This window comes from Macrobrachium rosenbergii, chromosome 19, assembly GCF_040412425.1.
Source record: "Macrobrachium rosenbergii isolate ZJJX-2024 chromosome 19, ASM4041242v1, whole genome shotgun sequence".
NCBI lineage: Eukaryota > Metazoa > Arthropoda > Malacostraca > Decapoda > Palaemonidae > Macrobrachium > Macrobrachium rosenbergii.
This window is the reverse complement of record NC_089759.1, coordinates 6020858-6031717: the sequence shown is the minus strand read 5'-3', so window position 1 is coordinate 6031717 and position 10860 is coordinate 6020858. Positions and strand designations below refer to the sequence as shown.

The following is a 10860-nucleotide window of genomic DNA, read 5'->3' as shown; positions in this document are numbered from 1 at the left end:
TTAATATTTTGTTCTTTGGTAAGGCCACCGGCCCACCGCTCATAACCCGAACTTATGTCAACATGTTACGACATAACTTGGGAATTTGGTAAATGGAATCCGGTCTACGTCGTCTTCTTCTTCTGCCGACGTCTGGTCTCAGCTGTTGAACAAAGGTACGTGCTATGTACGGTGCAAGTACGTATCGTCTTTTCTATATAAGGTCAAAGGAATGTTTCAGGACGTTGTTCTGCAGTTGCTGAGAGACAGACGGATACGCACGTGACGTCACGCCATCGTGTTTTATAAACGTGAAACGTTGCCTTTGCAGCCCCTTACTAAGCCCGTAGTTGACAGTCGCTTCTGAAACGTCTTCAAGTATGGATGCGCCGCAAGACGCGAAAGAACTACTCGGCCGGAGTGAAAAATCTGCAGCCACACTATACGCAGAAGGAAAGTTTAAGGAAGCGGAAGAACTCTACGATACAATAATACCAAAGCTCACCGAAATATGTGCCCAGTCGCCCGAGGGGTAAGTATATCTAATAGATTTTAGGAAAAACTGAAGTCTACTGGAACCGCGGCCACGTTTCTGCCCGTCGGCGACAGGAATATTTACCGCCTTTTGCGTTTGTATATGTTTATGCCTTTTCTTTGTGTTTATGATATTTACAGGCTTCTGTTCAGGTTTTTACTTTAACCCCCCCCCCCCACCAGGGGATGGTACTAAGCACGGCCCCCATTTTGCACGTAAATTGATGTTTATTGTTTATTGCGTCAACTCTTGACCTGACCCTAAAAGTATGGATTCTCACTGAGGTTCCTCATATTTTGGAGGTATATGGTATAATTAATCGTATCTACTGGGATAATTAATCGTAGGCCTATGTAATGAGAGAATTGTATGAAATGGAATCATTAGTCGCTTGTACAGATGAGATACTCGTGTCTTATGCGATACGTAATCTGATGAAATGAGATAATTGTATGTAATGGGATTATTAATTTTATGTAATGGGATACTTAGTCATACATAGGCTAGTAGGGTAATTGATCGTGTGCAATGTGGTAATCATATGGGTTACTAATTAATTTCATTGGATATTTAATCACTTAGTATAATTAATTGAATGTAATGGGGTGATTAATCATATGTAATGGGATTAGCCTATGAATCGGGTTGTATATAATGGGACAGTTAATCATGTGTAGTGGGATAATTAACAACCTAACTTGGGATACTGGGTCCTTATCCAGACCTACCCAACCTAACCTAGGGGGCCAAGTCCTAACCTAGCCAGGGGGCTTCACACCCCCCCCCTGGACATCTCAACCCAACCTAGGGCTGCCAGTTTGTCACGTAGCCCTAGGCTAGGCCCACTACCTAACCTATACTGCAAATGACAAGGCTTCCTAACCTAACCCTATCCAAGTGCATGATATTAGTTTGAACACATTCCACAAACTTACTCTAATCGGAATTAGAACTTGCAGTAGGACTGATGTCCTCAGACTTGTCAGGATCACTCTCCCCTTCATGTTGAAGGTAGCTGGGTGTCAGACTGTCGAAGGTTATCCAGTGCTTCACAAACAGAATTAACTTCCATGGTGAAAGGCAAGAACCTTCGATGAAGGTACTTGTGAAATAACTGACTGTGAAACAAAATTGCTGTCTTTGCTTTGTCTTTGTAAGTTTTACTGTAGCGCTGTAATACTGTAAGTTTTGTTCTTCCCAATAATTTATGGAGGAAAAGCACTTGGGACACTGCAAAGAATTAGGTAAAATATGTTCCCGAAGGTAATTAGGAGCGTCTGTGTGAGGAGGAGGAATTTTAGCAATTCAGCCAAAGCAAACCACATGGCAAGAACACACACAACAAAGGTGCCACAACTACAAACTGAAGCTTGCTTTTTCAAGCAATGCCAGATTTCTGAAATCTACAGAAGCTAGGCTGTAAGTGAAACATATAATATAGAAACCAATCGTGTTTCAGCATTTTCCCAGGCACTCAATTCCGAGTGAAAGAGACTTAACAGACATGTAGCATAACCCATCCTAACTCATAATGCATTCCGGCAAGACAGAATCTAATTAAGAGCTCCACTGTCATGACAATGTTAACATAAACAAACAGCTTGGAAAAAATCCAAGTTGGTAACAACATTCAGTCAGTAAAATTTTGGTAACAGTAAATTTGTGAAGGATATGAGCATGAATTTCACTTGCTAAGAAAACTTAAAATCTCAATAAACAAAACTCCAAATTTGAGTGAAGGTTTAAAGTAAAATATACTCTTAATATGATTGTGCAGTATTACATACTGTACTAAAAAGTGTGCCTTAGAATGTTTCTTTTAACACAATTATGAGAGATACCATTGCTGTAAGTAGTTAGTTATAAATGATTTGTTTAACCAGACCTCTGAACTCTTTTAGGGTTCTTCTCGGGCTGGGAATTGCTGTAAGTAGCCACCGATGGTGTTTTCTTGTGCTTTTATGATATTATGAACACTAATGCTGTGGTTAAACAGGATTTATGCACCGTATTAGGCTGTGAGGGAATCAAGAAGAAAACCAGCATTTTTGTGGGAAAACAAAAACAAGCTGCCTACTTAACACTGCCTAAGTGAGTAGATGCCTGTATAACCTATTTTGAGCCAAGAGCACTATAATAGGTTTCATAGCCTAGGTTAGCCTTCAGCAAGATGACTGGAGGAGATTATTGTCACATAAAACTGCATTGCTAAGCACTTATCAATTATAAGTTAATCAGAATAAATGATAGTTCATATTGTTTAATTTAAATTAGCCAAGTATTTGTAGGCTTTGTGTGAAAAGTTCATAGGCTAGTCAAACCTGGAATCTGATAATTGGTTTCGTAGCCTAGAATATCTTAGCTGTGCTTGACAAAATAGTGTGGCAATAGGACACAATGGGTGCATTTATCTTGAATTGCTGGATGTAGGAGGGAAATATTTTAAAGTTAATTAGCCCTAGCCTATTCGGCTCTGTTCACAAGAATAATGACTTAGAATGGGAATAAGCAGTTAGGGCAATTGTTTCACAAGTTGAAATATAGCTGTTTGTTAGTCTTCCGCTAACAAAATTGGAGTAATTATCTAGCTTATGCTCATGAGGAGCTTCTTTGACCTCCGCAGAAGCTTAGGCCTCCAGAGTGTGACTTGACCTTCATCCTAACTGCTGTCCAACTCAGGCATCATTTGAGTCCTTGTGGGAGGCCTCTGACCAAGATCTCACACTCAATGCAGTCTTTCTTGTGTTGGCAAGTTACATGGTCTTTCCTGTCTCATCTGATAAGAAAGGTTTGGGGGTAGTCATTCTCTTTTGTCTGATATTTGTGGCAAAAACAATGAACCCATCAGTGCTTGATGGGAGATTTGAGAAATTTGTGTTCCTCCCTCTTCTACTATGCTAGTGGTGATCTGGACAAGGTGCTTTTTTGCATGGTTTGGCCTGTGCAGTACCTAAGATGGACCTAACCTCTTTAGCTGGGGTGTTGGCACCTCCTTGTTAGTACCTGCAGGCATACAAAGGAAGAGAAGGTTGCCCGGGAACCCCCATTCTTTCTGGCTTTGTGACGGATTTAAACTGGCTTACCCCTCATGTGGTAAAGAGTACAGCTGTATAGTTCAGGTTAGAGGTCACTAAGTGAGGGCAGTGGCCTATCTTAGGCATTTTGGAGAAATGGAAAGGTTTTTGGGGATACTGGACCACCACCTCATGCTACCCAGAAGTCGCTGGATACCGTCGCTCTAGGACTTGTGTACTCATCTAATTTTCTCCTGGGTGAAAAGCATCTTGCATAAGTTAGAGAGAGGACATAAGGCTGTAGGTTGAATAGCTAAGTGACTGGTTACTTTCACCCTTCTTTCTTTTCCTCTGCATGAGGCATTAGTCAGGCCGAGTAAGTGCTGGACCAATCCTTGTTGCAGGTGAGCTACCTAATCAGGCACTCTACCTTGAGTTTCTTCTCATAAGTCATGACTTCCTTTGCTCTTCTTTTTCTTGAGGTGGTGGAGTTATCTCTTTTGGGCTCTCTTAATCTGGCATCCTTATGCCAGATCATTTTGGACTATGCGACTGAAAATATAACATTTTCTGATGGAGATTCAACTTTCCAGTCAGTTGAGAGATTAATTTCCCATCTAAGAAATGAACCTCCTATATAAAATGTGATGTATTTTGTTCTTTTTGGACAAATCACAGATTTTCAAAGTAATTTGTATTTAACCTAGGTATACAAACCATGACGTTTTATCATAATCCCGCTTCAGCTACTGTACTCTACTCAGTCCTTGATGCTGAAGGAAAAAGGGTTTGGTGATGGCAAGTGTGGGGTGTTCCCTGCACTCGCCCACCTACCTTGATACCAAGTTTAAACGGGAATACTTAAAATGCTTCAGTATGTATACCTAAGTACAAATAACTTGAAAAATTTTGCTATATTATAGCCTTTGTAATTTTTATCTGGTTCATGGCAGCATTATCCTCAAACTTGATTATGATTACACTTGATTGAGTCAGAATTTTTCTTATATAATTTTCCATCTTTTTGGGGCCTGTTACAGAGTATATTAAATACATTGCTGTTTTGACATTATAGCACATCTTATCTTTTTATTCTACAGGTATTTACAGTATTGCTCCATAAATATTGTAGTATCTTTGAATGTAAACGGTAGGGCAAGCATAGAGTACTTTTCCTGTGCCTGTTAACTCTTTGATCCCTTTAGATTCTGATGATGTCAAATGATGTCATATGTAGAAAATTAAATGCTCTGCCTTGTAGATATATTTATGAAAAATAGAGGCCAGGCATGTGAGAGCTAATCAACTTCGCTCAGTAGTAATAATTGCTTGAAAACTAAAGAAACTGTCATTCACAGCAAGCTATGTTGTGTCATTTTCACATTTTTGTTTTTCATTCATTATCAGATTAAAACAACGTTCAATTATTCAGCTTCCAAAGTGAGACCAAAACCAGTATAAATATGACATAAATTTACAGTGAGCGATACAACAAATTATCGGCAAATTCTCAAGTAGTAAGCTGTAACTGAAATTTGGTCCTCCAGGAGTCTCAGGTTTAAAGACTGGTAAATAAGAAGAAAACAATGGATGTAATAAATATATAAAGTGTCTTGCATAAATTATTACATTATAGTTTTATATAAGTAACTTACCAAGTAACTACATAGCTATTAGTTTCACTTAACCACAGCAGTTCTAAATTTTAAATTCACGGTAATGTGCTATTGTTCTAATGTAGGTAACTAGACCCCGCCCACTACTGGGGAAGAATAGGTACAACAGTGCTGAAGAGTCCAATTCGTTTCTGCTGGTCAACAACTGTTCATGGTTGGTTGAGCAGCTCTGAATTGAATTTTGCCGGATGGTTGTATCTTTCGGCTCTGGTGAAGTATTCATTTGTGTTGGCAGTGAGTTATTTATTAGCTTTGCTAGTTTATTATTCAGACTTGTGACTTAGTGTGTCAGATTCTAGCGTGTCTGGTATTAGGTATTACAGCAAAGGCTGTAATACCAGACTTACTTCTGCTAAGCATGACTTGCACACTTTGTGTTGCCATTGTAGAAGGAAAATTTGCTCATTTAAACTTGAATGTGACGAATGCAAAGACTGGTATCAGGGAAAGTTTTGTAAGCACATCTAGATAGACTTCAAAGAGACAGACAGAGAAAGGCGGCTGCTAGAGCTGAGGCTAAAGGTTTAGCTAGTCAGGTTTCTACTCAGAAATCGGATATTGCTTCTCAACCTGTGCCTTCTACACCTCTACCTGTGTTCTCCCGATCACCAACCCTCCGACTTTTCCTTGGACGCCATTACTTGGCTCCCATTCTTCCAAACCTAATGCCATTGCCAGTCTAGAAGCTAGAATTGACCAAAAGTTTGGTCTGCTTGTCAGTACCGTAGCCCAAATCAGGTCTTCGGTTAAAGTCCTTATAGATCAGGTAAGCGTAATTAGTGTTGGTGCCAGTGCAGTGCAACTGGAGGAGGTGATGACTTGTCCCACCAATGCTCCTAGACAAAGGTCAGTGTTAGACTCCCCCAAAACCTGGGAGGAAGCAAGCTGGAAGCCCAAGGGAGATTGGTGGATTTTGCCCACGGGTAGTTGCCCCCTCAACCGAGCCTGTTGTTCGAACCTGGGACTCAGTGAATCACCATTGGAAAGGTGTTCATACGGATGTGCATGCTCTGTCATCTAGTGATTCGGACACCAGTGCGGACGGGGTGTAAACGATTTTCAAGTGTCAAGGCCATTGAAAAGGCATGCTTCTTCCGCTGAGTGCGCTTCCCCTCTCCCACATAAGATTCCCAGGGAACAAGAGCACAGTCCTCTTCCCTCCTGCATGATGTGCCAGAATTCTCGCCTTCAGTATGCTTGGCACCAGAAGCCAAACGTTAGGCGCCAGTGCCTGCTGTCAGGGTCCTTTGTTGGGACCTATCAATGACAGGTGGATAACATCCTTGGGCTTTTCAAAAGCAACTTGCTGCTACGCAGGATCAGGCGGACTTAGCTCCTTCTCCCATTACATCAAATGAGGAAGCTGACGTAGAAACTGTTGATCAAGATCATCCTACGTCAACGTATTCGGCCCTCTTGAAGTGCTTCCTCTTCTGCTATCCAACTTTCTTCTCTCCAAGAGCCCTGTCATCACTTGGTTCAGCCTTCATGATGAGACAGCCAGTAGAGGCCTCCAGACCACCAAAGATGGCCCTCTCTTCTTCTAGGAAGGCATTAGCAGGCATTGACAGTTGGTTAGCAGGAAAGGGAGCTGGGTAAAGTGGTTTTCACTGCACCTCCCTCCTGCCTGTCGCCAAGGAGGTACTTGTCCTACTCCATTGGGGAAGCACCTATGCTGGGAGAGTCTGCCTCCTCCCAAGGGGACTTCCCCAGCCTTGTGGACACAACGTGGAGATTGGCTCTTAACTCCGGTAAGATTATGTTCACATCTTCAGAATTTGACCGTTTTGTGAAAGATGTTTTTAAAGTCTTCGAAGTTTTCAGCTTCCTAGACTGGACAATCAGAGCGTTGGGCAAGAAAATAGAAGACTGTAGTTCACTTCAAAATGACTTTGCTGCAGACTGGCTGGGAGCACTCTTGTGCGCGGATAAGGCCATTAGGGATGACTATCAGGAGCTGGCTGCCTTATTCTCCATGGGGGTTCTTAAGAAAAGCCAACTATGGCATACCTTTAACTCCAAAGGTGTTGCGCTCTCTCAAAGACTGGCTCTCCTGGTTGTGTCTTTAGATTGGTCAGCTTTATTCCCAAGAACAATAGAACAGATCGCGTCGGACTTACAGAAGATGTCGATACAGTACCTTTTGTTGCAGTCAACAAGGTGTGCCAAGGAACCAACCCGTGGTACTTTGGTCTTGTTCAGTATGATAACTGCCTCTCCGTTGCAATAGCAGCCGTTTTGAGGCTGAAACACCAAATTCCAGTCCTGCCTGCACTTGAATCTGCGATCAGTCCAGCCAACCAAGAGGTCGTCCTCCAATCCGGCCTCTCACAAGTGAGGTTCTGGTCCTCCTTGTCGCTGTACGAGCTAGGCTTCTCCAATATTGGGACAAATGGGAAGCCATGAACGCAGAATCCTGGGTAGTAAAAGTCCTACAAGAGGGCTATGCCATTCTGTTCAGGGATAAACCTCCTTTGACATCCTTGCCCATAAGTTTAACACCCTACTTGGAAGGCTCAGAGAGGTTTTAGGCCCTGAAGGAAGAAATATCGTTGCTACTTAGGAAAAGAGCTGTGGAGTTGGTTGAAGACGTAAGCACAGAGGGGTTTTACAACCGTCTGTCGTCCCGAAGGTGTCAGGAGGTTGGAGAGCAGTCCTAGATGTCAGTGCACTGAATTTTGTTGTGCAGACCACCAGGTTCAAACTGGAAATGAACCATTCAGTCCTGTCAGCCATTCATCAGGGAGACTGGATGGTAACAGTCAACATGGAGGATGCATACTTCCATGTCCCAGTACATCCGGACTTGAGGAAGTATCTGCAGTTTGTATTCCAGGACATGGTCCTTCAGTTCAGGGCTCTCTCATTCGGCCTCTCTACAGCTCCACAAGTATTCATCTGTGTTCTCGCCCTTGTAGTGAGATGGCTCCATCTCATGGGGATCAACGTCTTTTTATATCTGGACGATTGGCTACTACGCTCCCCATTGAAGAAAAGATGCATGGAGGACCTTCAAAAGACTACTACTGGCCCAAGAGTTGGGTCATTTAATCAATGTTCAGAAATCCCAATTTACTCTGACACAGTCAATCCTCTGTTTGGGGATGAGGATAGATGCTCTGACTTTTTGGGCTTTTCCGTCCCACAAAAGGATTCAAGACTGCCTGAAGAAAGTCAGAAAGTTCATTTCTCACCCATTGTGCACAGCCAACGAGTGGATGAGTCTGTTGGGTACTCTCTCGTCCGTCGAGAAGTTCGTGCCTTTAGGAAGGTTACAGACAAGAGTCCTACAATTCTTCCTGTGGGCTAGTTGGCAGAGGAAAACTCTCCCAGACACCTTCATGTTCCGCATCACTCCCGAGATCAAGGAGGATCTTTGGTGGTGGCTTGCAGAGGAGAGGTTCTCAGTAGGAAAGTCATTGCACCCGCTGAACCCTGACCTAACATTGTACCCAGACGCGTCGGATCTGAGTTGGCTGGCGCTTTTGAACGACATGGAAATATCCAGGGAGTGGTTGTCAGATGAGAAGAAATTGCATATAAATGTAAGGGAATTGAAAACGATTCACTTGGCCCTTCAGCATTTTGCAACAGAGGCTTGCGCAAGACAATCACAGCGCACTCAGACAACACGACTGCAGTGGCCTACATCAGAAATCGGAGAGGGACTCATTCCTTCTTTTACAAAGCGGTCAGGGATCTTATTCTTTGGGCAGAGATCAACCATACCAAGATGATAACTCACTTCATCCAGGGAAAGTTAAACCTTCTGGTGGACGAGTTAAGTTGCTGCAAATAGAACCTTCTGACGGAATGGACACTGAATCCACAGGTGTGCACCGGCCTGTGGAAACGGTGGGGAAAACCGTCTGTAGACCTGTTTGCGACTTTGAGGAATCATCGCCTCCCCGTCTACTGTTCTCCAGCCCCAGACCCTTGGGCATGGGCGACAGATGCCATGCTCCAGGACTAGTTGGACTTAGATGCCTATGCCTTCCCACTGTTCAGCATGGTGAGGGAAGTCCTAAACAAGTTCATAACCTACACCGTGTCTATGACACTTATAGCTCCGTTTGGCCACAGAAGGAGTGGTTCCCAGACCTTCTAAGTCTCTTAATAGACTTCCCCAGACTTCTTCCTCAGAAGAGAAGCCTTCTAAAGCAGCCTCACTTCCATTGCTTCCATCTAGGTTTGTCCGCTCTCAATCTGACAGGCTTCAGACTGTCGGGGAGCTTGTCAGACCGAAGGGCTTTTCAAGAAAAGCTGCAGAAGCAATCGCCAAGTGCAGACGTCAGTGTTCTGCTAATGTCTACCAGGCGAAGTGGACTATCATTCATAACTGGTGCCAAAGACACGGCGTATCGTCTTCTAAAACCTCTGTAGCAAAGATAGCTGATTTTTTAATATTTCTGAGGTCCTCTTGAGGCATGGCTACCTCTAGAATCAGAGGTTATAGATCTATGCTAAGCTCTGTGTTTATACATAGAGGTCTTGATTTGTCTGCAAGTCAAGACATAAGCAATCTAATTAAGTCCCTACATATTGCCAAGCAAGAGAAGTCTACGTCAGTTGCCTGGAATCTAGAAGTTGTCCTCAAATGGCTCTCTGGCCCTACATTTGAGTTTGTTCATGCATTATCGCTAAGAAATTTAACCAGAAACTGTTTTTAGTGGCTTTAGCTACCACAAAGAGGATCAGCGAATTACACGCCTTCAGTAAGCGAGTGGGTATTTTGCAAGGAGATGTAGTCTACTCATTCACACTTGGATTCCTGGCAAAGATTGAAACCCAGTCCAACCCTTGGCCTTGTTCGTTTACGATCAAGAGCCTGTTAGATATTCTTGGGCAGCAAACCAGGAGAGAACTCTTTGCCCAGTTAGAGCTCTTAAGTACTACTTGGGTAGGACCAAAAGGATTAGAGGTCCCTCCCAGAATCTGTGTGTTCGAGGTCCCTCCCAGAATCTGTGTGTTCGGTAAAAAACCCCCTCACAACTATTATCTAAGAATGCCTTGGCCTTCTTTTTAAAGTGTTATTTCCGAGTCACACTTGAAGATTCAAGAAGATGATCTCTCAGTTTTTAAAGTAAATGCTCATGAGATTAGAGCAGCTGCCACTTTGTCGGCTTTTAAGAAGAACTTGTCGCTCTCCACGATTCTCCAGTCAACTTACTGGAAGTCAAAATCAGTGTTGGCCTCCCATTGTGTGCGCAACATGGAGACAGTCTGTAATAATTGCAGTATGTTAGGCCTGTTGGCTGTGGCTGGCATGGCATTGAGGGAAGAAGGATATGGGATATACCTTCCAATCCTCTATCTCCTTGCCTTGTTAAAGGATGCCGAGTTCTTGGATGCCTGGTGGTGCCGTGTACCAGACCTTACCTTACCTTACCTTACAGACCTTACAGTTCGTTCGGGTTGCCCCAGGTCCCTCAGTGTGAGGCACCTTTGATGTCTACCAGAGAATTCCAGAGACTTGCTAACGCATCTTCCGGTATATTTTGCATCTTCCAGTCTTGGATGGTCTGGGATGTATCTTAGATATTTGTCGAGCTTATTCTTAAACACATCTACGCTCACTCCTGTTATGTTCCTCAGATGAGCTGGTAGCGCATTGAATAGACGCTGCATTATTGATGCTGGTGCGTGGTGGATTAAT

At 43.2% G+C, this 10860-nt stretch overlaps 1 protein-coding gene across 4 annotated transcripts in view; it reads left to right on the top strand.

Moving 5' to 3' along the window:
* Positions 1 to 10860, top strand: part of LOC136848578 (uncharacterized) — an 85568-nt gene continuing 74708 nt past the window's right edge. For 2 of the 4 annotated variants that reach the window (XM_067120869.1, XM_067120868.1), the window contains exon 1: positions 1 to 155. In XM_067120869.1, coding sequence (XP_066976970.1) covers positions 55 to 155 — 101 coding nt within the window. In that variant the 5' untranslated portion in view covers positions 1 to 54. Of the gene's footprint in view, positions 512 to 10860 lie in introns of all 4 variants that reach the window. The other 2 variants (XM_067120867.1, XM_067120866.1) reach the window with 1 other exon arrangement.